Below are 27,173 nucleotides of genomic sequence, written 5' to 3'. Positions count from 1 at the left end.
ATTATAAGTATTATTCTTTACGGTCATAATCAGGTTTAGTTAGAGTTAGAGGAATGCCAATGTGTGTCCTCACTAGAATAGAAGTACAAACATGCGTGTGTGTGTGTGTGTGTGTGTGTGTGTGTGTGTGTGTTTGTCTTCAACATATGTTCTAAACCCTCGTGTCATTGTCCTGACAACATCCACACAGTTGTTGTGTTTACATGTGTGTAGTATGTTGTGTGTTGAAATTAGGGGGGGGGGGGGGCAGACAGGCACAAAGACGCACGGCTCATCCGCTCGCCTCCCCATTGACGTCAGTCCGGTATCACATGCACGAGCGGGGACCAATCGGGCTGCGCGCTGCCGCGGAGACTTGGCTGAGCTACAGCGAGACGGAGCGACGGCGGAATAGAAGCGACCCGAGCCCGGGAGCCTGTAACGACCCCAGACCCCGCGGAGCCGCCCGGAGCCGCCGCCGCGACAGACCCACCGAGTGACACCGGTTCCCCTGCGTCGCGCGCTCTGGAGGATCCCGCCCGGCACCGGGGCGGACGCGCAGGAGAAGCCGAGGCCCTGACGCGCTGAGCGGCCGGTGGGGGAGGCGAGGCGCCGTGGAGACGCTTCATGGCTCATTGTGCGGGCTGGAAAATGGTGGATTCCAGCGAGAAGCGCTTCCCCCGGCTGGACCTGCTGTCATAGCCCGGAGCTCGGTGGCGTTTCCCCGCGGAGGTCGTGTGTTTTTTTTAGATAGCCCCCCCCCCCCCCTCCACAGTTTCGAGCCTTTCTCCTGTTTTAGATTCATGTCGGATTGTGGACGCGGCGCGACGCCTCGGCCCTGCGCTCCGTGACGCGAACATTTGGAGACAATAAACTGTCGGATTTAACCGAACCATGGATTTCAACAGCGGCAGCGGAGGAGGAGGAGGAGGTGGTGTTGGAGGAGGTGGAGGTGGAGGAGGAGGAAACGAGCTGCACAACAACCAGTTCTATCAGTGCGAGGAGAACAAGCCGCTGCTGGGGGAGATGTCGGAGGGCAACAACAACACCAAGCCGGGCGCGGGGCCGGGCAAGAGGAGCCTGCTCCACTGCAGCAGCAGCGGGATGCGATACAAGCTGCTGCACGAGGGCGACATCCAGGTGTGCGTGGTCAAGCACCCGCGCACCTTCCTCAGCAAGATCCTCACCTCCAAGTTCCTGCGGAGGTGGGAGCCGCATCACCTCACGCTCACAGACAGCGGCCTGACCTCGGCCACGGTGAGTCCCAGTGTGTGTGTCTCTCTGTGTGTGTGTGTGTCTGCGTGTGTCTGTGTGTGTGCACATTCCTCAGGCAGCCTCAGTGTTTGTCTTTTCTTGTCTGGACGCAGCAGACGCGCACCGAGATTACGCACGGTCTCTTGTTGACGCAGTTTACAAGAAGGCCGCGTGTCAGCGCTCTCACGGCCCTTTCCGCTGATAGTGTCGCCCCCCCCACATCCTCCTCCTGCTCCTCCTTGTGCAGCTCATCTCCCTGTGCCCGGCCGCCTCCTGCTCCTGTGCCCGGCCGCCTCCTGCTCCTGTCCCCGGGGCGCAGAGGACGCACAAGGTCCCTTGGAGAGGAGGCCCCTGGCCCCTGGAGCGCGTGTGTCTGCTGGGTCGCTGTTTGACGCTGTGGGGGGTTTTGTCTTGTGAGTGGGATCTGAACCTGTGTCCAGCCTCCATCCCCCAGCACCACCTGGTGCCTGTGAGCCAACAGGAAGGTGGAGAAGGATGGAGATGTGCCTCAGTCCTTCTCATGTGGGTCCAGTTCAGATTTGGTGTGAGGATGTTTCCTCTGCTGGTCCAGGGTCAGGTGACCTGTGTTTACATGGAGCTCAGTGATGAGAGGGAGCCGCTGTGGTGGAAACAGCATCTTCTAACTGACTGAGATTAATACTCAGAATTAATAACCAGATTAGGTCAGTTCTCTGACTTTAGTCCCATTATGTCGACGTGTCAATCACATGGTGTTGGAGTTGTCACAGCGTTTTACGACAGCGACAAACTGCTCGACAACACTTTGTAAACAAGATTGAAAAATCAAATGAATTCAGCCAAATTACAAAATCACCAAACACTGAGTTTACGTTTCACAGCAGAACAACACAGCAGCAGAACAGATGATCCTCATTCTTCAGGTGAGAGAGGGGGGGGGCAGCCAGAGACAGGAAGTGACGTGTTGAACCTCTCTGCGAGCTAGCGCCACCTCCAGGACAGAATCCTCTTACGTGCAGCAGCTTTAACAGACCATCATTACTTCCTGCACTTTACTTGCACCAGCGAGTTCTCGACCACAGCAGGAAACACGTCTGTGGTGGTTAGTAACTCAGCAGAATGATAGTGAAATCATAAAAGCCTTTATTTCCTCTTCTGTTATCATCAACACTTCTGACATTTCCCACAAAGTGAAGCCCCGTTGTTTTATCAACACACCTGGTGGGAGGCTGATTGGACGCCGGCCTATCACAGGCCAGCTGCTCGGAGCCGTGTGATGTAGTGAAGGGTCAAACCACCTGAGCTCAGTTCACCTGCTGGTTTACACCTGATTCAGTTCCTAATGTCTCCGTGCTCAGCTTGTTGTTGTGTTGAGATCACAGACTCACAACAGCACACACACACGTGTGCACAGTTTGTTCTAAGGACATTAGTGAGATTTGAAATTGTCTAACAAAGGCAGAAAACAGCAGTAAACTGAATCTCTTCTTCAAGGTTTGATGACATGAACTCAGTTAGTGTTTGTGATGAGCAGCAGCAGGTTCTCGGTTCCGACTCCTTCACACCAACAGGAACATGTGGGAACATCCAGGCAAGGGGCGGAGCCTGTAAAGCAGCAGGAGGCGGAGTCTGTAGAGCAGCAGGAGGCGGACATGACGTATAAAGTAGGAAAGATCATTGTTGTTGTTTACGTCTACACCGGCGTCTCGTTTGTCTTCACACATTCACCTTCTCTGGAGAAAAGGATCTTCAGAGTCCAGTGCAGGTCTGAGAGCAGCTTCAGACATCCTGCCCAGGAGGCCGGCAGGAGAACCTCCGGAGAACAGCTCACCTCCCGGGAAAGCTTCAGGAGATTCTCCAGAGTTCAGTGCAGGTCTCACAGCAGCTGGAGACATGAAGGATGTGATCATGAATCAGTTATGCTATGAAGCAGGATGAGGTGAAGTGATGCAGTTAATCATGGTATCTTCCTCCTGCTGAACAAATAACAGTTAACCACATTTTACTGCTCGAGCAGGATTACACAAGAGCAGCTGAACAGACGTGAACATAAACCTGGTGGAAGGAAGAGTTACGGCTGAGAGGAGAACTCATTACATGTTGGATCCAGGATCTTCTGCAACTCTTTCTTTAACATTGTGAGATAGAATGATTTCCAATGGGAGTAATCCCAGGATCCTGATGGAGGACTGATGTCTGTGTGGTTGTGTAATCTGGAGCAGTCCAAGTGAGATTAAAGAGACCGTTGAGCCTCGGTGGAAGTTTACTGAGCGATGGTCTCGTAAACTTTTACTTCCTTTTGGCTTGTAAATTCATATTCCTTCTTAGTCTCTTGTAAATTCATTTCACTGTATTTCCTCCGGGGGGGGGGGGGGGGGAATACATCTACATATGCTGTAATTATAACCTCGTTAACTTCCCTATTTTTACACTGAGAAATAACAATTATAGAAATGTAATTTAAGGGTATGAAGAAAGATGATGAAGGTCTCTTGTGAACATTCCTCAGGCTGGTGGACGTTGGGCCTTTAGGAATCTGAGCCTGATTGAATTTAAGAACTTAACGAGTCAAATATAAAGTGAAACCTGTGATGGACTCTAATCGTTTGCTATCCAACAAAACGTGGAGACGATCTTTCTCGTACAATTTAGATTTTAATGCTGAACAGACAGTTTCTTGGCTGTTATTGTGTGAGTGACAGTATAGTTTGTGCGAACACTTGAGGCAGTGCAGTGTGTGTGTTTGTGTGTGTGTTTCACGGATTCACACTTTGAGCTCATTTCCAGAGACAAGTTTTAATGTCCTGTGGAATCTGGTGTCGCTCTGATCGCGGCTCATAGATGTGGTGATGAAGCCTCAGGGATTGTGTATTGATGGTGGATGTGGTGAGAGACACACTTTGAACCTCGGCCAGCAGCCGCCGGCTCGGCCAGGATCCCGTCTCTGTGGGGGGGGGCTGGTTCCTGAGTCTCCTCACACAGGAGCCACCGTCTGCGTTGTGTTCATGACGCTTCGCAGACACCCGGTGGATTTGTCTGAGTCAAACTTATTTTTCAGGCTGACAACCTCATTTGTTTAGTTGAAATGATCCACAGCAGGTTTGGGCTGTTCAGGGTCTGGATGCCCCCCCCACCCCCCCACCCCCCCTTGTGATCCCTCAGGAGGAGAGAAGTGGTGTAGTGGATTCATGAGGTTTATGAAGTTCAGATAATTCACCTGAACTGATCCAGACACTCATCAACACAACGTCCTCACCTTCAGACTGAGAGGCTGCAAAGAGCGACTGAGACTGATTCAGGTGGTCGATAGAACAGGGTTTGAATTATTGTGTTGATTTATTATCACTCTGTGGGAAACGCTGAATGTTTTCTTTGTGGCCGACCTGCTGTAATATTAACTGTGTGCAGAAGGTCGAGGTTTATAAGAAACGTCTCTTTCATAGAGTTTTTTTAGCTGCTATTATTATAAATTGGAATTCTCTGACCCAACAACCATCGACCTACAACGTGTTGCTCCTCAGTATCCTGTCACGATGGGGATTTATCAGACATCAGGAGCCTAGCACATTCATATTTAATGAAGTTATTTATTTCTGTCCCTTCATTGATCTCGTTACCTCACCAAACTGAAACCACATGTTCTCGTTCTCTGACCCTGATTTCTGTCAAACACTGAAAATGCAGAGTTTGCTTTTTTACAAACTTTGGCCGGAGATATTAAATCGACTTGTGGCCGTTTTTAAAAACTGTTGTTTCTTAAATAAGGTTAAACTTGTTTGATGAGAGAGCTTTTTCCTGATATTCAGTGTAAACCTGTCTCTTCATGGGTTCTGTGGTCGACCACGTTAACGGACCAGATCAGATCTCACCAGATTCTGTTTGTGTCTCACGTGGCTGAGCTTCCTGAGTCGTTCTAACCTCTGCACACGTCTCCTGCATCATCCTGTGAAAAGCCTCAGAGATCCACCAGCAGCTGAATTCCTTCAGCGCCGCACATTTAGTCAACGCACCAGAGAAAGTGTGTCGCTGATCACGAGCCGTCCTTCAGGGAACTTTAGTCTGCTTTGAATTTACGGCAGGAAACGGAGACGTCGGCGGGAGAAACTCTGAAGCTTCTGCTGGTTCCTTTTGTTTCACATCCAGACGCTCATTGTGTGTGTTTGTGTGACACTTGTGTGTTTGTGTGACACCAGCCCAGAGATCACGTGTCGGTCCACGACGTCGCTTATTCTTCAGCCTGTAGCGGCTGAAATATGAGGAAGAGGGTTTTTGTATTGAAGCATGAATGTGCATTTCCTGAGTGGCCTCGTTGTTGAGCGGCTTGTGGGCAGGAGAACAATGCCCATGCCTTCGCTCGGCTCTCGCACAGAAGAGACTTCACTTCCCACCAGGAGGCCAAGAGCGATGACTGTGTCCCCAGTGTCCCCAGTGTCCCCACGCCAACACATGACTGCTGGAGAAAAGAGCTTTGTGAGAGCGAGAACTGCTGCCAAGGGTTTCATGAGTTTGACTAACAGAACTCACGTGTGTGTGTGTTTGTGTGTGTGTGTGTGTGTGTTCTCCCCTCTGTCAGGCCTGTAGTCAGGAACCTAACCTACATCTCATTGTGGTCTGAGGGGCTCCGGTGCAGCTGAAGCACTTCCTGTGTCTCGCTCACTAAAGGCCTGAGTTGAGAAGCGTCTGGTTGCAGCCAGCGGATCGTTAGCGGCAGCGGGGCGAGACACGGGAGCCCGTTAGGAATCAATCAGGGCGGCTCCGGTGTCTCCGGCTCACGGGGGAGGTCGGAAAAGTCAAACGGTTACGTAGGAAGCTGCGGTGACGGCTGCCTCTGAGAAACAACTCTTTATCCTCTTTGGTTTGTTGCTTCCTGGGATCGTCTGTGTCCAGTTTCCTGTCAGCGAAGATCTTTTGTCTAATGAGCAAAGAAATGTCAAACTCATTCTGAAGGTTGGACACAAAATTAATGAGATTTCACATCATGGGTTGTTGGTTAACTGATAAGTTTGAACTTCTTGGGTTATCAGATCTTCAGACTTTTCAGTTTAGTCTGAACCTAAAGATCAGGTGTGAACGGTTCCTCTGACCAACGCACCAAAGGTTAGTCCGACCAGAAGAGGAGGTCTGGATCAAACTGGATCAAACTGGATCAAACTGGACCCTGGTTCACTCCAGACCTCCAGGAACCTGGCACTCAACTGTCCACTCTCCCTCACTGCCCACATGACCCACTCTGTAGATACACACCGCACAACATCAGGAGGAAACGTCCCCTTCTCCATCAGAAGTGACGCAGGTTCTGGTCCAGGGTCTGGTCCAGGGTCTGGTCCAGGTTCTGGTCCAGGCTCTGATCATCAACAAGCTCCCCATTGACATCAGGACAGAAAGTCCACACATCTTCCTCCACAGACTAGAGACTTCTGACCATGATCTCTACCATCTTTAAACCTGGACTGTACAGAATGATTTGATTGGTTCTGGGTGTAAAGAAAGAACCTGATGATCACAACATGCTTCATATTTTAACAGAAGCCTTTATTCTGATGCACAGCTTCAAAGAGGAAACCAACAAATATATATATATATATGACTTTAGGACCTTTTCCAGTATGAACACCTTGTCAGCACCAGTGGACCTCGAGGGACTAAATCTCAGCCCTAATGAGACTAAACGTCCTTTCTGAGCTGCTGGTTCAGGTCAGGGGCCGACTGGGAGCTGTGGGCTGGTTCAGGTCCGGGTCCGACTGGGAGCTGTGGGCTGGTTCAGGTCAGGGGCCGACTGGGAGCTGTGGGCTGGTCCGGGTCCGACTGGGAGCTGTGGGCTGGTTCAGGTCCGGGTCCGGATGTGAGCTGTGGGCTGGTCCGGGTCCGGATGTGAGCTGTGGGCTGGTTCAGGTCCGGGTCCGACTGGGAGCTGTGGGCTGGTTCAGGTCCGGGTCCGACTGGGAGCTGTGGGCTGGTTCAGGTCCGGGTCCGACTGGGAGCTGTGGGCTGGTTCAGGTCCGGGTCCGACTGGGAGCTGTGGGCTGATTCAGGTCCGGGTCCGACTGGGAGCTGTGGGCTGGTTCAGGTCCGGGTCCGACTGGGAGCTGTGGGCTGGTTCAGGTCCGGGTCCGACTGGGAGCTGTGGGCTGGTTCAGGTTAAAGATGAGGTTTTGGTTTGACTGTGAATATGTGAAGTATAAATCCAGATCAGCTGATTTAAAGAGGAAGCTGCTGAGAAACCAACGGGTGGTTTTGTTTCAATCCAAAATAAAGGGAAGAGAAACGAAGTGACAACAAGTTGTGTGCTCCTACACACACACACACACACACACATACATACACTCACACACTGTAAAACTTGAGCCTTCACACCTTTCTTACAACTTATTCTCCCATAATCCTCTTTGCATTCAACTCGTTGGAGACTTATTCTCGGCTGTTTTAACTTGTAACGACACACGGGTATAAATCATATGTTTAAGTTTCCATCTTTTTATTCATGGAGCTGAATCTGTGCAGGTTTGAGTCTTTTTCTTACAAGGACTTGAACACAGAAGGAGAGAGAACCAAGTAGGAGGCTGAATTCCAACTGGAGCCAGAGCTTGAATACAAACTGTGGTTTCCATCCGGAGCAGTGATCACGGTTGTGGACGACAAGACGTCACAGAAAGTCCAGAAAAACTATTTTTCCATTACGAGCAGTTTTTATTTATATTCTCCCTCTGCTCTGGAATGAGAGTGCACGGCTCAGGGAGAAGAGATGAGAGCCAACGTGTCCCGAGAGAAACACACGGATCAGGAAACTGAATGTGACACTGTCCACGTGCACGGTCATGTTATTGACATGTGGAGCGGATCAATAGCACAGTTTGGGATTCACTGGTCTTTCTGCATGGGTTCTACTTTCTTTCTGGATCTGGGTTGGAGCTGCACTGACTCATGGATCCGTCTCTCGCTCCTCGTCCTCGGCTGGCCTCAGGTCAGCGCCGGGTTCTCGTCCTCCGCGGTTTCCTTGTTCCCTAACGTTTGGAGAAGTAGAGCAGCTTCTGGTTCTGGGAAGTGACGTCACACCAGTTTGTCCCCGATCAGAGGACACGCCTCGTTTCTGTCCTGGTGAGGTGGCTCCGTCACAATGAGGGTTCGCATCCCCGCGGCCACACTCCCAATCTGGGTCACTGGTGCGTCTGTCTTTTTGTTGGTGAACTGGTGTCGTGTGGTTTGTGGTAAACATGAAACCGAGAGAACACAGGATGTGAAACGATGATGTGTCCGATGCCAGGGACAGGAAGACGTCCTCGTGACCACTCCTTCTTTCAATGAGAAACTAAACTTCACTCAGTGTCTCTGTCGTGTGACGGCTTCAATTCATTTGTCACATTCAGAGTTTTAAGAGAGTCACTTGGGAGTTGTAGTTTTCCAAAACGATGAAACAACTTAACTTCTCATGAGATTGGGAGGATGTGAGGAGTCTCAGGGGTCAGAGCGGTCGTCCTCTAACCAGATGGTCGGCGGTTCGATTCCAATCCTCCCCTTCCAGTCCTTAATGCTGACGTGTCCTCCTGCAACACACTGAACCCCAAATGGTCCCTTCTCATTAAGAAAGAGCTGCACTGTGTGATTGTGTGTGAGTGTAAATCAGTACTCCAGGTTCCTGAGGTGTCACCTTCACAAGGGGTTAACGAGACCTTGACCTTTGACCCCCAAAGTACACCCGAGTTCCTTGAGTCCAAGTGAACGTTTTTATCAACTCTGAAGTAACTTCCCTCGAGGCTGAGATATCGTGTTGCATGGGGCCGACCACCTGGAAGCGTAGAACCTCTGGCTGTCGGCGGCCCACAGAGCTGCAGTGCTTCCATATCAGGGTTTTAAGAGTTTTGAATGTTGTTCCGTCTTTGCTCTTGTCTTCATCTTCGTCTTCTTCTTTTTGTCGTTGCTCTTGTCTTCTTCTTCTTCTTCTCTCCGTCTTTGCTCTTGTCTTCATCTTCGTCTTCTTCTTTTTGTCGTTGCTCTTGTCTTCTTCCTCTTCTTCTTCTCTCCGTCATTGCTCTTGTCTTCATCTTCGTCTTCTTCTTTTTCTTCTTCTCTCCGTCGCGCTCTTGTGTTCTTCTTCTTCTTCTCTCCGTCGTTGCTCTTGTCTTCTTCTTCTTCTTCTTCTTCTCTCCGTCGCGCTCTTGTGTTCTTCTTCTTCTTCTTTCCGTCATTGCTATTGTCTTCATCTTCGTCTTCTTCTTCTTTTTGTCGTTGCTCTTGTCTTCTTCTTCTTCTTCTCTCCGTCTTTGCTCTTGTCTTCATCTTCGTCTTCTTCTTTTTGTCGTTGCTCTTGTCTTCTTCCTCTTCTTCTTCTCTCCGTCATTGCTCTTGTCTTCATCTTCGTCTTCTTCTTTTTCTTCTTCTCTCCGTCGTTGCTCTTGTCTTCTTCTTCTTCTCTCCGTCGCGCTCTTGTGTTCTTCTTCTTCTTTCAGTCGTTGCTCTTGTCTTCTTCTCTCCATCGTTGCTCTTGTCTTCTTCTTCTTCTCTCCGTCGCGCTCTTGTGTTCTTCTTCTTCTTCTCTCCATCGTTGCTCTTGTCTTCTTCTTCTTCTCTCTGTTGCGCTCTTGTCTTTTTCTCCCTGGAAACAAACCACAAGAACAAAAAAATGAAACACAACGTACATCTCCATCCTGTTGTTCCTATGGCAACGCAGCAGTGAGCAGAACAGACCGAGGAAGAAAAGAGACGAGAGAGAGAGAAGGAAAGATGAGAGAGAGAGAGAGAGAGAGACTGATTAAGGTGGAGGGAGACAATCACTGTACGCTCTTGTGCAGGATGGAGTATCTATGGTAACCCTCGGCTGGTTATCAGAAAATTGAACGTCCCTCTGTTTGTCTCCGCTCTGCTTTGTCTCCACCCGTCCAAAGACACCACGTCCTCGTGCTGCGGGCGTTCAAATCCAGCAAAACACGAGTTCATGAAAGGAAAAACAGAAGAATGGACAGAGACACAGACAGACAGACAGAGGAACAGACAGACAGATGGACAGAGACACAGAGAGAGGAACAGACAGACCGACAGACAGATGGACATAGACACAGACAGAGGAACAGACAGACAGATGGACAGAGACACAGACAGATGAACAGAGACGGGGTTCATGTTACTCTACCAAGGAAATGAGACATCTCGCCCAGAACCAATATTTGCCATGGATGTTGTCCATAATGAAAATACAGTACATGCAGTTTCACAACAGTGTGAGTGTGTGAGTGTGCACGAGGAGGGAGTGAGACAGAAAAGCCAGCTCGCTCCATCAGCCACGGAGGGAGGTGTGAATAAAGGAATAGCCTGTTTGTTCTTCGGGGGGGGCAGAGAGAGAGAGAGAGAGAGATAGAGAGAGGCACCTGTCTGCACGCCGCCGCTGTGTCCATGTGACAGTAGTTGTGTGTTTGTGTTGAGAGGAGCCGTGTGTGTCTGTGTGTGCTGGAGACAGTGTGTCTATCTGTCTGGAGGCCTGTGTGCGTTTGACACTGACTGTTACCTGGTCCCTCATTTTATAACCAGTATTAAATATATATATGCTGTTTGTGTACTTTTGTATAAACCAGTTCAGTCGGTTATTTAATTGATTCATTATGAATTATTATGATGATTCCTCTGAATGTTCCCCGTCTGAAGAGTGTGACGCCTATAGAACCTCAATGCACCTCAGTCGTAACAGACACACACACACGTGATGAACACACACACAATCTCTGCTGCTGTTTGATCTTACCCCCCCCCCCCCCCCCGTTTGGCATTTTCAAACTAAAATGCAGCTGTGTGGATGAAACCTGAATCTAACCTGGAAGTGGAGAATCACAGAAGCCCGTGGTTCCTGTGAGAACCTGTGAACATGTGTGAGGAGGTTGTGTTGGAGCTGTGTCACCACACTGGTGCGGTGACGGCCACATCCAGGCCGAGCTCCGCCTCCTTCACACCGACGCTCAGACACTTTCTTCCTGTTGCAAAACAAAAAATAACCATCAGCCGGAGTCTGAGTGAGTTTTTCTAAATGAAAACCAAAAGGAAAGAGGCGCTCGACCGCGGCCGCTGACGTCTGCAGAGCGAGCTTCTCATCAGCAGTGACTGACACCAGGTCAGCCAGTGACGCTGATTACTGGGAAAATCAACCGCTGATTCATTTTACTGCTGTTTTCTGCTGTTGTGACACACGCGTGTCTTATTATAGACACTGTGGCATCGAACATCTCCCGTCAAACTCCTCTCGGGGCTGGAAGATATACAAACTCGGTTTCCTTGTGGCTTTCGCTCGGCTTCGTTATTTTTATCTGTTTATATTCTTTCCCTCTCCCCCCCCCCCCCCCCCCCTGTTTCTCTCTCTAAAGACTCTTCTGTTCCTGACTCCGGAAACTTGTGGTAATTTGTCAGCGTTTCTGTAATCGCTCAGAGACGAGCAAACAGGTTGTGGCCTGTTACTGTTGCATCTGTGAGCCCAGCGCTCACAATGGTGAGGGCTGTGATCCCTGTGTGTGTGCGTGTGTGTGTGTGCGCGTGTGCGTGTGTGTGTGTTGACTCACAGCCACAGGAACAATGTCTCTCGAGGTGATATTTTGTGTAATTGTGTGATTAATGGCCTTTGCCAAATTGATTTTCCACTTTGTCTCAGCGTTCAGTGACTGTTCACTTGGAACAATATCAAATGTCACCACAGCTGATAGGGCCGGGTGCCGTGAGGCTCCAGCAGCCGGGTTGTGTGTTGACTCAGGGCAGCCCGGCCCAGGTGATATTTCTTTTTGTCTGTCCGGCCGACTGCCAGTAAAAATAAATGGCTTTTTATCCCGGGGCTCTGTTTAAACACAGTGTGTGTGTGTACTGTGAATGTGAGACTGACTCTCTCTCCTCTCCCTCAGCCCACCGGTTACATGGAGACGTCCCTGTCCTACAGCTCCATCGAGGACCTGCAGCTGCTCTCGTGGGACAACGCTCCAAAGTACTGTGTCCAGCTCAGCTTCCCCGGAGGCACCGTCCTGCTGCAGGTAACACAACACACACCGCCCGTCACCGCAATGTGTGTTTGCATGAACCTTCTCAGACGGGTCTGGAATGACAGGAGTTTAAATACAATCTGCTTCTACCTGAACATGTTCTGAACTGTTTCCATTCAGGCTCAGATGATGTGGTTTGTTTTGGTGAGTGACTGTGAGTCTGTTGACAAATCCTCACATTCACACGTGTGTAAACAGATGTCTGAGGACAGGGTAGAGCACAGACCAGTTAACTGAGCCGGTTTAGGACAGAACCAGATCCTGAACCAGTGAACTGCTCTGAATTCCTGGAGACATAACCTCACATTAACCTTCACAGCTGGTCCTGAGTCCTCCAGCCCACTTACCTCTGATTCCACAGCCCATTCAGGGTGTTGTGGGTCGTGGGGTTAGCTCTCACCTGCTGCAGGATCTCTGCAGAGCCGCCGGCAGGTTCAGTTTGTGCCGAGAAGGAAAAGCTTCATTCCCACGAGCCCCCGTCAGTCAGAGCTCGAGAGGAGAACCTGCTGCTGCTCTCCAGCGAGGGAAAGAACACAGAAGATTAGAAGATGATTGAAGTTTAACAGTTTAAAATCGTGAAAAAAATGAAATCCTCATCTGAACATCATCCTGGTTTGGACTTCAGCAGCCTGTCGCCAGTTATTGCTGCCAGATCAGGAAAATCTTCCAAAACTCCTGGAACATGTGAGTGACGTGTGCTCCATCAGCCACAGCTCATCCCAGAGGAACGTTTGAGACCCTGGTAGAGAGTCTGTTCTGACCCGGGATCAGCGCCTGACGGAGAAGAGCCTGGTGTCTGAAGCTCTAACTCCCTTTCTACCTGAGGACACTTTCACACCTTGTTTGGTTCAGAGCTTCAGACTCTTCAGTTCAGTCTGAACCTAAACATCAGGTGTGAACGGTTCCTCAGAGCAGAAGAGGAGGTCTGGATCAAACTGAACCAGGGTCTGTTGGTCTGCAGGGATCAGACGTTTGGACGAATGTTAATTCGAGCGTCACAGAACTCGTTCATTCTAGATTTCTGCCACAGTGACGTCTGTAGTGATGAAGTTTCTCCTGGTTCTCTCTCTGATGAGCTCACGTTGAGGTTCTCTGTCTAGAAGACGCGTGTGGTGAGGTGGAGGTGAACGATGAGTCATTTCAGACACGTTTCATTGGAGTCTGTTCATCTGCTGGATTACATTATTAACATATCGTTATGTCTCTTTCAGGAAGTAAAATGTATTTTAACTTATGTGAGATCACATTTGACAAATGTTTTTTTGTCTGTGTGTGTGTGTGTGTGTGTGTGTGTGTGTGTGTGTGTGTCTCTGTTTGTGTGTGTGTGTGCCACAGGCTGCAAACAGCTACTTAAGAGACCAGTGGTTTCACTCCCTGCAGTGGAAGGTAAGGTTACACTTTGTCTTTAACTATTAATGTAAGTGTTTCATCAGCTCCATAAAAGCATTTCATCACACAAACAAACACACACACACACACACACACACACTCTCTCTCTCACAGTGTAACTGTATTTCAGCTTTACTGCTCCTTATTATCAGACTTATTTTAGATTTGTTGTTTATTCAATAAAACACAAACATTAACAAATTCACAAAATATACAAATACACAACTCACATTACGTCGGATCACATTTGGTTGTTTGAACATGTAACACAAACAGACCTGACTCTGAGCTGCTGAACACAGCTCTCACTGACTTCCTGTGGAAACAAGTCAACTTTGTTTCTTGAGCAACAATGAAAGTTGTCAGTGCTCATATGAAGAGTTGTGTGTCACGATGGGACTTTGCACTTTACTCTTCCTGTTCGTGTGGTTTCACGGCATCGTGTTGAATAAGAGGAGAAGAGCCACAGGTTCGATTCCCAGAGTGCCGGTTAGAGACGGTTCCTCCAGACGTTCCTCACCTCTGTGTCTCCTGCAGAAAAAGATCTACAAGTACCGGAAGGTCCTGAACAACCCGAGCCGCTGGGACGTGGTGCTGAAGGAGATCCGGGCGCTGGTGGACATGGCTCTGACCTCACCGCTGCAGGACGAGTCCATCCACCAGGCTCCGCTGCACATCATCTCCACACTGCTGGCTGAGGTACACACACACACACACACACACACACACACACACACTAAAGGCTGATATTAGAAAGGGCATCAATCTGAATCTAATCCTAATTGTCTTAATTTTATTTTGTAATTGTCCGCAGTGGAAATTTAATTATTATATTTACATCAGTCCTGAACTTGGATTAAATCCAGAGGAAGTGTGGAGTCGCACAGTGTCAAATAAATAATACAATAAAAGCAAATATGAAATAATAATAATACATATCGGCCAATACATCCATGTTTTACTCCCTGACATCTGAACCTGTTGGTCCGATCAGAGAGTCTCTGAAATCAGTGAACGTTTGATGTTTTAGTAAAATATGAAACTAAAACTGAACAGATTGAAAAGTTTCTCTTCTTCCTCCACAGAACTCTAACCTCAGCCCTCAGGATCACGAGAACATCATCGTGGTGAGTGTGAAGTTCACTGTTTCAATAAATCGATATCTGATGCCAGGAGGAAGTTAATGATTAACTCTCTGGAGTCCGAGAGTCGAGTTGCTCAGATCCTCAAACTAACAACAATGTTTAGATTCTCCTGGTTCCTCTGGTTCCTCTGGTGTATTTATTTACCTGGTGAAGTGTAGTTCACCTGTTTTTAAAAGATCTGCAGTGACGGCTTCCTGCCTGGGTAGATGAGAGGTATTCATCTGTGTGTGTGTGTGTGTGTGTGTGTGTGTGTGTCTCTGTGTGTGTGTGTGTGTGTGTTCAGGCCATCGCTCCTCTTCTGGAAAACAACCATCCACCTCCTGACCTGTGCGAGTTCTTCTGTAAGGTGAGATCATGCTCCTCTGGTGGTGTGAGGGTGGAGGTTCTGTGAAGGTTCCTCTGGTGGCTGTGTGGGTGGAGGTTCTGTGAAGGTTCCTCTGGTGGTGTGAGGGTGGAGGTTCTGTGAAGGTTCCTCTGGTGGTGTGAGGGTGGAGGTTCTGTGAAGGTTCCTCTGGTGGTGTGAGGGTGGAGGTTCTGTGAAGGTTCCTCTGGTGGTGTGAGGGTGGAGGTTCTGTGAAGGTTCCTCTGGTGGTGTGTGGGTGGAGGTTCTGTGAAGGTTCCTCTGGTGGCTGTGTGGGTGGAGGTTCTGTGAAGGTTCCTCTGGTGGTGTGAGGGTGGAGGTTCTGTGAAGGTTCCTCTGGTGGTGTGTGGGTGGAGGTTCTGTGAAGGTTCCTCTGGTGGCTGTGTGGGTGGAGGTTCTGTGAAGGTTCCTCTGGTGGTGTGTGGGTGGAGGTTCTGTGAAGGTTCCTCTGGTGGCTGTGTGGGTGGAGGTTCTGTGAAGGTTCCTCTGGTGGTGTGAGGGTGGAGGTTCTGTGAAGGTTCCTCTGGTTGACGTGTCTCCTCTGTGTTGCAGCACTGTCGGGAGCGGCCGCGCTCCATGGTGGTGATCGAGGTGTTCACCCCGGTGGTCCAGAGGATCCTCAAACACAACATGGTGAGAACCACCACGGGAGTTTTAATAAATAAATAATAAATAAGTGATCTGAGAGGCTCCTCCGACTACAGCCAATCAGAGCGCAGGACAGGGCGACTGGACCAATCAGGGGTTTCTCAGGAGGAAACAATCCAAGTTGTTGTTGTTTATCTTTGACCCTGTGGTGTTGTTTGTGTGCAGGACTTTGGGAAGTGCCCTCGCCTGCGTCTCTTCACTCAGGAGTACATCCTGGCTCTCAACGAGCTGAACGCTGGGATGGAGGTCGTCAAGAAGTTCGTCCACAGGTGAGACACCGCCAGCGTGGTCACGTTTCACATCCACGAGTCAGAAGACCTTCCACACACAAACAGTGTCCATAACCTGTGTGTGTGTGTGTGTGTCTGTTTGTGTGTTGTAGCATGCACGGGCCAACGGGGCAGTGCCCTCACCCACGTGTTCTGCCAAACCTGGTGGCTGTGTGCCTCGCCGCCATCTATTCCTGTTATGAGGAGTTCATCAACAGGTCAGTCTCACACACACACACACACACACACTCACACTCACACTCACACTCACTCTCACAAACTCACACACACACAAACGTTCTCTCACACCTTGGACGAAAAGCTGGAGTGAAATTTGAGTAAAAGCTTTTTTTTAAGGGGCGGCTGTTGCTCAGGAGGCGACCCACTGACCAGAGGGTCGGTGGTTCGATTCCTGGCTCGTCCAGTCCACATGCTGACTCGTCCTTTAGCAAAACACTGAACCCTTAAATGCCCAAAAAGTGAGTGAATGAATCGTGACAAAGCTGTGTGATTATGTAGTATTTATTATTATTATTATTTACTGAATATACATCGAGGACATGACCTTGCCTTGCCCCCCCCGGTGGCTGGCTGCACAATAGGTCATATATACAGTAAAGACCTCCTCCATGTTAGCAGAGGGGACATGGATCAAGATTAAGGTGGTTCTTATCATCTTATCTTTGCTTTGATTTATCCAGTTTGACCTTTAATCAGTTTAAGAACTAAACATGTGGTCACACACGCTGAGAACATGTGAAGCTGCCGTGGGTTTCTAAGCGTGCTCGGCTCTGTGTGATACATGTTTATTCAGCTGTTGTCCTCTGTCTCTTGTTTGCCTGCGTCTATTCTCTGTTTTTCATTGATTAGACAAACACATGATCAGTAATTTCCCACATCATGTCGCACTAATACGAAGGAAACGGTGCAAACAGCAATTTGCAGCCGCTGCCGGGAAATCAGATCATTTCTGTCCTGTCAGATCAGATTATGTCATTTACAGCCGTAAACTAATTTACTATGTTCCATGAGAAAAGAAGAGTCAATGCACTGACTGTGAAATACAAATACACGGGGAAATATCTATAACATTCATTTAATTAATACACAATAAAATGTATTCTCTAAAGACCCAGGAGATGTTTCTAATATTCATGATTCCTGATGTTTGTGTTTTAAAAAAACCTTTTAAATAAATTAAATAAATGAATCCTTGGGTTTGAAGGAGACACAAATAACAAAATCAATCCGATTCAAAAGTTTTGACTTCTTATCTTAATAATTAGACAATTTCTGAATGAAAAACCCTTTTTAAATAGTTTCTGTCTGAAATACAGTAACTTTGTGGATCAGTGTAAGTCTGTATTGTTATTACTGAGAGCCTTGTTGTGTTGCTCTTCAGAGATGAAGTCGTTGTGACCTCACTTCACCGGTTCCTATTTAAAAGTTCATCATTTGCTCCACGGGGACTTTCTGTTGACTGCAGCTTTAAAAACACGATCTTCACTCATTAGCGTCACTTTCTCTCCAGAGAGGATAAATTCTTCCGAGCTAATTTTTCCAGAACTCCGGCTCACAGAGGAACCACCTCGGGGGGGGGGGCGTGTCTCCGGGGGGCCCGCCTCTTTTCTTTCCACTTTGTCATTCGACTTCTCTTTGTTATTTTTGTTTTTCCTGTCACGGTGAAATTGTCGTAACTGTCGTACTTTGACACATTGAGTTGACTTTGGTCCAATCCCGTGTCCCCGTGTCCTCATGTCCTCGTGTCCTCCTGCAGTCGGGACAACTCCCCCAGCCTGAAGGAGATCAGGAACGGCTGCCAGCAGCAGAACGACCGAAAGCCTCCGATGCCGCTTCGCCTGCTGCGCCCCGAGCCCGCCATACCGCCTCCCGCCACCATCCTCCCCCTCTCCGCCAACCCCAGTCCTCCTCAGCCGCCTCCCCCCACCCCCTCCATCACCTCCCCGACACCCACCCTGCCCCTCTCCCCTCCCCCCTCCGTCGTCAACTCCAGCGAGATCCTGGTGGAGCTGGAGCGGAACAACAACTCGACCAATGCCAGGCGGAAGGGGGGGCCACCGGGGGGCGACAGCGAGCCCAACCTCATCGACTGCCTGCTGGTCAGCCCGGCCGTCAACACTCTGTCCATCCAGCTGCCGGCGCAGGCCGACCGGGTGCTGGGCTGCTTCGCCCTCATCCTCAAGATGCTGTGAGTTCACACCACCGAGCCTTCAGGCTTCACACACATGTCACCTTGGGATCTAACGTTTTTCTACAGATTGTCGTGAAGAAGGAAACTGAAACATTAGCCTGACGTCACAGAAGAGTGTGTGTTTTCAAAAGAGAAGATTAGATTCAGTGATTCACTCGACAGATTGGGATAACTCAAGATTTTAGGATTTTATTATTTTTGTGATGCAGCGCCGTCGACTTTAATCACAAAAAAAATAATTATGTGAAAACTGATTTTCATCCAAAGTCTGTTTCCTCTGATTGGTCCGTCTGTCGAACCTATGACTGCGTTGATCCTGCAGAGCGTCACTGTACCGTTAAAACATCCGTAAACATTCAAATCCACGACTCTGAACTCTGAGTTAACTGAGACGTTCAAATTAAAGATATTTATTTTTGCAGTTTAAAGGAAACATTAAGTTTTTTCAGTTTCTTTCCTTTAGTGTGTCTTATAAGTTGTTAGTGTGTCTGTGATTGTGTGTCTGTGTGTGTGTGTCTGTGTGTGTGTCAGGACGGCCTAAAAAGCGATAGTGTCTGTGTTTTGTAGCTCGTGTTTCTCGACAGTAACGCGTCACCTCGGCTCGGATCGCGTTGCAGCTGCTCCTCTTGTCTTTCTGTGATGTCCAGGCTCCGCCCTCTCGTCTTTCTGTCCGTCCCCACACTGACTCTTTGTCTCTCTGTGTCCGTCAGGTCAGACTACGACGACTGGAGACCGGCTCTCGCCAGTCTGCTGCAGCCCATCCCCTTCCCTAAAGAGTGAGTGGTCCTTCACACCTCGGTTTTATATCGGTTTGCTTTGGGCTGATAGACAATGTTTGGTTTGCAAAGTGGGCATTGAGAATATATTTCAATGTAAAATGTCCAGGGGACTTGTTAGTGATGAAGGACTTTTGACCTGAGGGTAAAACGTCCTCGTCAGTCTCTGACTGTTCCTGTTGAAGCTGTGTTAGTGTCCAGGTCTCATTAGCTCTGCTCTTCACAAGCAGCAGTTCCGAGCAGGGGGAAGCTGTTTTGTCGTTTTTCAGTTGTCCTCCCTGTGCACCCTGTGCCGTCTGTCTCTTCACCGTCTCTGGGGACATGAACATGTTTCTAGCTGGGTCCTAGTGGGGAAGACGGCTGACGTAGGTGGGACACCTCACCGCGGCTCCCGGGGGGGCGAGCAGCAGCGGCGGCGGCGGCGTCCCTGTCCCCAGAGAGCTCCCTTTAATTGGCTGTAAGCAGCCCCCGAGTCCTATTTGTGAGCGTCTGGCCAATCCAGAGCTTCATTAGCTCCGACCGGAGCGACGCGGGGGGGTTAACCTGATGCTCACCTGCGCAAGTGTTGCCTGGTCGATGGCTCCGGGCGTCATTAGGAAAAGCAACAACAGTCCCAAGCAGCCGCTGAGGACGAGTCACGACACGCAGCCCGGTGACTTCATCTGTTCCACTTCACGAGCAGAACTCTGAATTAAAACTCTGAATTAAAACTCTGAATTAAAACTCTGAATTAAAACTCTGAATTAAAACTCTAAATTAAAACTCTGAATTAAAACTCTGAATTAAAACTCTGAATTAAAACTCTGAATTAAAACTCTGAATTAAAACTCTGAATTAAAACTCTCTGAACAAAAACAGAACTGTGAAAAGACTAAGGTTCCACATGTCGGAGTTTTCCTCAACGCCTCTTAACTCATGAAACAAACTAAAGTAACTAAAGTAACTAAAGTAACTCCTGACTAGACAAATCAATAATTTTTTTCAATTTCCAAACTATTTCTTCAATATATTAAATGTTTATATATTTGATTTGAAAGAACCTGATTAAAAGGTCTGACATTGAATGAGTGTAGTTCACAAAGTACATGTAAATATTTATATATATATATATGTATCGTGTGTGTGTGTGTTTATAACATGTACAGAATGAGGAACAACACACGCAGCTTCCACTCTGATTTATTAGTTTTTCTCAAACACTTGACACATAAACTCCATCAAGTGTTGGAACAAGTTGATATAAAAACTAGTGAATCATTGAAGATAAATCATTTGATGAACCTCTAACACTACTGGGACCATTAAACATCTGAAGCCACAACCAGTTCATGTGCACTTGTCATGTTTGTGTTGGGAATGTCGTAACGAGCTCCGAGCGACTGTTTCCACTGAAACCTGTTTTCTATGATTATGTTTCTCTGCATTGAATGTTTCAGGCTCTAATATATCTCTCTCTCTCTCTCTCTCTCTCTCTCTCTCTCTCTCTCTCTCTCTCTCTCAGGGCCCTCGCTCACGCCAAATTCACAAAGTAAGAATCTCAAACGTCACAAGTTGCTCTTCAGACTTTTTCCAGGTTTGAAAACAACCCTGACGTTTGTGTGTCTGTGTTTTAACAGGGAACTGAAATACGTCATTCAGAGGTTTGCAGAGGACCCGAGGCAGGAGGTGAGTGTGTCTGTGTGTTTGTGTGTGTGTGTTAGTGTGTGTTACTCTCAGTCCCTAGTCTTCTTCAGCTGATGTCCCCCCCCCCCCACTCACTTGTGGTTTAAAGAAACAAGATGGCGCTGGACATCATGTCAAGCCGAAGCTTCAGATCAGCAGCTGACGTCACGATGGGCTGATTCTTTATTTCTGTGTGTGTCTGTGTGTGTCTGTGTGTGTTCCAGGTTCACTCCTGTCTGCTGAGTGTGCGCTCGGGGAAAGACGGCTGGTTCCAGCTCTACAGTCCAGGAGGCGTGGCCTGCGATGACGATGGGGAGCTGTTTGCCAGTATGGTGAGTGTAGACACACACACACACACACACACACACACTCCGTTAACCTGAGCCATCATCTAACGAGCGTCTGCTTGTGATTGGTCCGTCAGGTTCATATCTTGATGGGCTCCTGCTACAAGACCAAGAAGTTCCTCTTGTCTCTGGCTGAGAACAAGCTGGGCCCCTGCATGCTGCTGGCCCTGAGGGGAAACCAGACCATGGTGGAGGTGCGTCCACGTCTGGCTGCTTCTGTTTGACGTCCTCCAGGGTTCTGTTGTCACGTCCTTTAACAAAGTGTGTGTGTGTTTGTGTGTGTTCAGATCCTGTGTCTGATGCTGGAGTACAACATCATCGACAACAAAGACACACAGCTGCAGATCATCTCCACCCTGGAGAGCACGCAGGTCGGCCTCCGCATGTACGAGCAGCTCTGTGACCGCCAGAGAGAGCTGAAGGAGCTGGTAACTACACACACAACTACACACACACAACTACACACACACAACTACACACACACACACACACACACACACACACACACACACACATTCATGTCAGACATTTTAATCCTTACTTTAACTTGAACCCAGTCGAGTCTTCATTAAATCTCACTGACCCATATCTTAACTCAAACCCCTCCTAACCCTTACCTTAACCTTCACCTGATCTTTACCTTAAACAAAACTTAATATTACCCACATCTTAAGTGGAACCCTTAACCTGAACTAACCCTCACCTTAACTTAACCTTAGTATAACGTAAGTATACCATGAATATAAGAAAATGTATTGTGTCGGTTCTTCTGTCCTCATCCTGTCACAGTGAGAGATTCATGTTTGAATTATTTAATCAAATTCAAACCGGGGTGTTTTATTTGTGCGAGCTCTCGTGTCACTTCCTGAGTTCAGCCTGTGTGCAGCTGCTCACCTGCGCCACCTACTGTCGCACTTTACTCCTGCGAGGCCTTCAGCTCAGACTCCATCTTTGTGTGTCTTCTCCTCAGCAAAGGAAAGGAGGCCCCACCCGCCTGACGCTGCCGTCCAAGTCCACGGTGAGACGACACACAACACGACCTTTAACCTTCTCACTTATCAGACACTGCGTCAGAGACACAACAACAACAACAACAACAACAACAACGCTGACTGTTTGTTTTGACGCACCACAGGACGCCGACCTGGCTCGTCTGTTGAGTTCAGGTTCCTTCGGGAATTTGGAGAACCTGAGTTTGGCCTTCACCAACGTCACCAGTGCCTGTGCCGAGCAGCTCATCAAGCTGCCTTCACTCAAACAGCTCAACCTCTGGTCCACACAGGTACAGACACACACACACAACACAACAACACAACAACACAACTGACCCGTGATCCCACAGACGCACAATGACCTTGTTCTTCTTCTTCTCCCTCCCTCAGTTCGGGGACGCGGGGTTGAGGTTGTTGTCCGAGCATCTGGCCTGCCTCCAGGTGCTGAACCTGTGTGAGACTCCGGTCACTGATGCTGGTCTGCTGGCTCTCAGCTGTAAGGACACACTCAGTGAAGCTGCTCTCTGTGTTCCTCTGAAAGCAGCTGACAATGAGTAACTGTGTGTGTTTGTGTTTCAGCCATGAAGAGTCTGTGCAGCCTGAACATGAACAGCACCAAACTCACAGCCGACACATACGAGGACCTCAAGGTAAAACACAACCTGAAAACCACACACAATGAGTTTCTATTAACTGAACAGTATTATCTCTGTAGTTTACATTCAAGACAATAAGAGTTTGTAAAATGAGCTTAGTGTTGATCTTGAGTCACGAAGATAAATCCCAGATTTTATCTTTTGCTTCTTTGTGTTGATGCAGTTTGTGTTTGTGTTTGTGTGTCTTCAGGCCAAACTGCCCAACTTGAAAGACGTTGATGTTCGGTACACTGAGGCCTGGTGATCAGCCACGCTCACACACACACACACACACACACACATGAACACACACACACACACACACAAACACACACACACACACACACACACACACACACACAGGCTCAGAAACATAACATGACACTTTGTGCGACGACATCATCGCCATCCATCACCGCAGCGTGAGGATCATGTGATGTGAGCAGAAACGCCTCTGACCACCAGGAGGAGGAGTCTTCGTCGGCTTGGGACGCCACCCCCCCCCCCCCCTGTAGCGACGCCATCACTGGGAAGGAACTGCCTTGCTTTTTGTTTTCTGAGTGAAAAGTCCTTCTGGACCTCATCGTCTGTCCCCAGCGTCCTGAGGACCTCGTTGTAAGTGATCAGAGGACGAGCCAGCACCCGGTGTCCTGAGACCCTCCTCTCTCTCTCTCTCTCTCTCTCTCTCTCTCTCTCTCTCTCTCTCTCTCTCTCTCTCTCTCTGCCTTTACCCAGACCCCTCAATCCACCCCGCCGCCATCAGCCTCCCACTCTCTCTCCTGCCCCCATGTGGTGAAGGCTGGATCCAGCAGGACGCATTCCAGTTGGTCTCCCATCCCATCCCCGGCGTGCTGTAGCCCCCCCGAGCAGACGCAGCGGCGTTGAACCGTCACCTCAGTCCCTCGCTCTTCTGCTCGTCGGCCTCAGCTCTTCAAATCCGATTCCAGCTTCTTCAAGTCGCTCATTGGGAAAACAAGGTGCTACCTCCCAGAAAAGACGAGTTGCCTATTCCTCGAACACATTCACACACGATAAGGAAAAAAAAAACAGAAAAAAAAGTTTTTATCAACTTGAATGAACATATTTTTCCAGACATCTGTGCTTTCATATATTGTGTGTTTCTATATAAACATGAAGACAAACCCCAGCGCTGACATTTCAGACACGTCTCTGGAGGAAAGTGAACCAGAGAAGTTTCCTCTCCCGTTTGTTTCCAGTGTAAATACTGACGATCTCCCATCGCTATTTAATAGGACCGTTGTTGTAGCAGTAGCTGGGCGGTCTGGGACTGCCTGATGAGTTGTGTCTTTCAAACCTCCTTGATTCTGTCTCTCCTGGTTCGTCCTGACGCCTCAGAGCATCATGTGACACGAGGAGCGAGGTCGGGCGCTCGTACGCGGATCTCTCTGCTCGTCGGTGGTACCGCGTCGGACTCGAACACGGGCCCATCACCAGCTGAGAGTTGTATATTTTCATATCCTCTGCTTTTCTTTCTCTTTTGTACAGACGGTTTTTTGAAAAGAAGAATGGACACTTGCCAAACGTCTTCATCTGGTTTAGATTTGTGTTTTGTGCACTTGCTTCATCCGGCCAGCGTGAGCGCTGTTTCAGTTCTGACCGATCTGAGGGAACCTGTCGTGGAGAGACCGTAGACTGTGAACAAAGATGGACGACGCGTCTCCGCTTCCTCCCTCCATCCAGAAACGAAGCCAAAATACCAACGCTGCCATCGTCGAGGTCCCGCCCACTAATCAGGAGTCTCAGCTGTCACATGACATCTCAGCGCATTTTTTTTATATTCAAATAACTAATTAAATCCAAACGTATCAGAAACTTCAGTGTGTGAAGAACCATCTTCATTTATTATATATATATTTTGACCTTTTGTGTGGGTGACGTCCCGTCTGCTAACATGGAGGAGGCGTTGTTTTGTTATTTGTTTTGTTTCTGTACGATGTAAAGCGAACACACCAGAGTTAGCTAGCAGCTAATTTGCATCCTTTGTGACCTATACGGCAGCCAGCCACCAGGGGGCGATCAAAGTGTTTTGGCTTCACTTTCAGGGAGCGCTCATGTCGTCCATCTTTATTTACAGACCCCCCCGCCCCTCCCCGCCCTGCTGAGGTCGCCACAGCGCCCCTAGTGGTCGTCTTTCTTATCTTCTGTCGACCTGTTTTAATTTGTTCTGCTGTTAGGATTCGACCCCGTGTCCCATCGTGACTCTTTTAATCTGTTTGCATCAATACTTCTCATCAGAGGAAGAAACTGAATGATTTTACACGTTCTGTCACAATCAGGGACAAAGATGGAGAAAGAAAGATGGAAACTTTCGGTCAAACACATTCCTGTGATGCTGTGGTCACTGAACCTGCGTCACAGGCTCCTCCCCCTCCGGGCTGATTGGTTCTGTGTCGTCTTCTTTCAGTCGCTCTGACTGGTCCATCCATTTAATTTATTCGTGTCGAACTGCAGACGCTCTAGGACAGGAAGCCGTCCACGATGATGACATGCTTTGTTTCCTATTTATTGAGTGCCATGACAGTTTCCTGTTTGGTCTGTGTGAGCGGCCATGTTTGGGCCGAGCCTCTGGACCTCTCTTCATATCCTGTATGATGTATATACCAGTGTATATAGTCGTCTGCTCCTCTCCGGTTCAACCAGGTCTGAATCCTCGATCCCGTCTCTCCGTGTTTCTCGGCCTCCTCCCTCGGCAGGCGGCTGTTGCCTTCATCATCTTCATGTGTGTGGTTGTTGTTTCGGTTATTTTCACAGTTTTTCACAATTTTCAAGTGCACTGTAGTCTAAAAAAAATCTGTTTTCAATGCATAATATCTTTTAAGTCTCTGACGTCTTTGATTCAATGACTTTAATCAAACATTTGTGTTTTTGTTGTTTAGTTTTTATTTTGCATGTACATGTTGCATCATCTGGTATTTTTATTTTTGTCATTTTGTTTTATAAAAGGTTTGAACTATAATAAAGGGTCTGATCACTATCTCACTGAGGTTCAGGACTGAAATGGAGAGACGCCATCAAACTGTTTTCTGATTGGTCGTTGCCAGGATCTGCCCACGAGGCTCCAGGAAGTCGAGGTTTGATCGATATTGATTTTCTAAAAAGCCAATACCAATACTGGTACTGTTTGACTGAAGCTGCCTCTCGCTGAGATTTCAGAATTGAGCTTGAGCATTTTCGTATTAATAAAAATGCAAGAAGTTTGAATCCTGCCAGATAATCATATCAGAGTGTAACCCGCTGAATGGCCATTGTCTTTTTTAAATAAAGTTGTTGTACAAACCGGGGAAGGTGACAGTTCAGTGGAGCTTTCAATCAGGCCTGTTTTCTACCTGATGTTTTTAAAGTCTGAAGCTTTTGAGGGATCGATTCAACATTTTGGGAAACAGCTGGAGTTTGTTGAGAAAGATCTATCACGTGTAACACATCCTGATTGGCCGGTTTCATGTGCTTGTTATTCACTGATTGCTAATTGGCTGCAAACTGAGCGAGGAACCAACGTTAAAAGTTTCCCAAAATGTCCGAGTGTTCCTTCAGACACGGTGGCAGCTCGGAGTCGGCCCCGTCCCCGAGGTCGTCCCCCGCTCGGCTGCCACTGGGGACCAGCATGTTATAATGGTTTAGAGCTGGTTTAGAGCTGGTTTGTGTTCTTGTTCCTGTGGAAGCACCTCCTCTGTTCTGTCACGTCTCCGCTTCCTGTGGAGCTCATCCTGCTTTCTGCCTTTTCCTTTTCTCTCTGGAGCGTTTTGATTTCAAACTGTAAACGGATCCACGTCGTGCTCAAGTCTTAACGGTTGTTCTGGAAGAAACCGGGTCCGATGTGGAACAGACTGAAAAACTGTATTTCCCATGATTCCTTGTAGTAAAAGGTTTTTTTGGCAGCTGGAAAAGGAGCCCCCCCCCCCCCCCTTGTTTCTCTTACTCAGTCTTTCTCCATATGGATCTGCTTCTCCTGCCGGGTTATTATTATTACTATGATTCTTATTATTGCTGCTGCTGCTGCTCTGTGGCTGTTGTAATAAAACTACAAAAGATCTTCAACAGGAGAAATGAAAACTATGATGTTAAATAATTTCAATCAAAAATAAATTGTCTGTGAATTTGTTTCAGCTGTGTGTGGCTTGTGTGGTTTTATTTCATATATTTGTAAAAATATAATTTAATATTTTTATGCTTTAATAAACAATATCTTCATTCCTCCTAAACTTTATATTAAATAAAATAAATATCAATATGCCTTAATTAATAATATTTGGATGTCTTAACTTTATAGACCTTAACTATTTTCTTGTCTTGATTAACTTATTTTGAATGTCTTCCCTAAAGTTTTTACAACTTGCTTAAAAAATTATTTATGCCTTAATAAACAATATTTGTTATGTCTTATAAAGACTAAGAAGAAAAAATACTTTTCCTCCACATTTAATTTACTCGTTAATATATTTTTATGTTCAGATTTAAAAGAACTGGAATCTATCAAAGTTTGGAGACAGAGATGAAAGAGACG

General features: G+C 48.0%; 1 protein-coding gene across 2 annotated transcripts; it reads left to right on the top strand.

The window, feature by feature from the left end:
- Positions 1–584: 584 nt before the first annotated feature.
- On the top strand, positions 585–24,489 carry cmip (c-Maf inducing protein). 2 transcript variants are annotated; one of them, XM_053426152.1, is made up of 21 exons: positions 585–1,236; positions 12,081–12,206; positions 13,551–13,601; positions 14,142–14,303; positions 14,690–14,731; positions 15,033–15,095; positions 15,663–15,743; positions 15,924–16,027; positions 16,141–16,245; positions 17,805–18,236; positions 18,950–19,015; positions 20,517–20,543; positions 20,632–20,680; positions 20,902–21,009; positions 21,102–21,218; positions 21,312–21,452; positions 21,995–22,042; positions 22,160–22,306; positions 22,407–22,512; positions 22,596–22,666; positions 22,863–24,489. In XM_053426152.1, the coding sequence occupies exons 1-21, from the start codon at positions 874–876 to the stop codon at positions 22,914–22,916; spliced, it is 2,463 nt and encodes an 820-aa protein (XP_053282127.1). In that variant the 5' UTR covers positions 585–873; the 3' UTR covers positions 22,917–24,489. The 2 variants fall into 2 exon arrangements, with proteins under 2 accessions (XP_053282127.1, XP_053282128.1); XM_053426153.1 differs by lacking the exon at positions 585–1,236 and adding an exon at positions 11,173–11,305.
- Positions 24,490–27,173: the final 2,684 nt, after the last annotated feature.

The sequence above is a fragment of the Pleuronectes platessa genome, chromosome 7 (assembly GCF_947347685.1).
Source record: "Pleuronectes platessa chromosome 7, fPlePla1.1, whole genome shotgun sequence".
Lineage (NCBI taxonomy): Eukaryota > Metazoa > Chordata > Actinopteri > Pleuronectiformes > Pleuronectidae > Pleuronectes > Pleuronectes platessa.
Note: the sequence above shows the minus strand (reverse complement) of the source record. Positions and strands in the feature narration are given on the sequence as shown.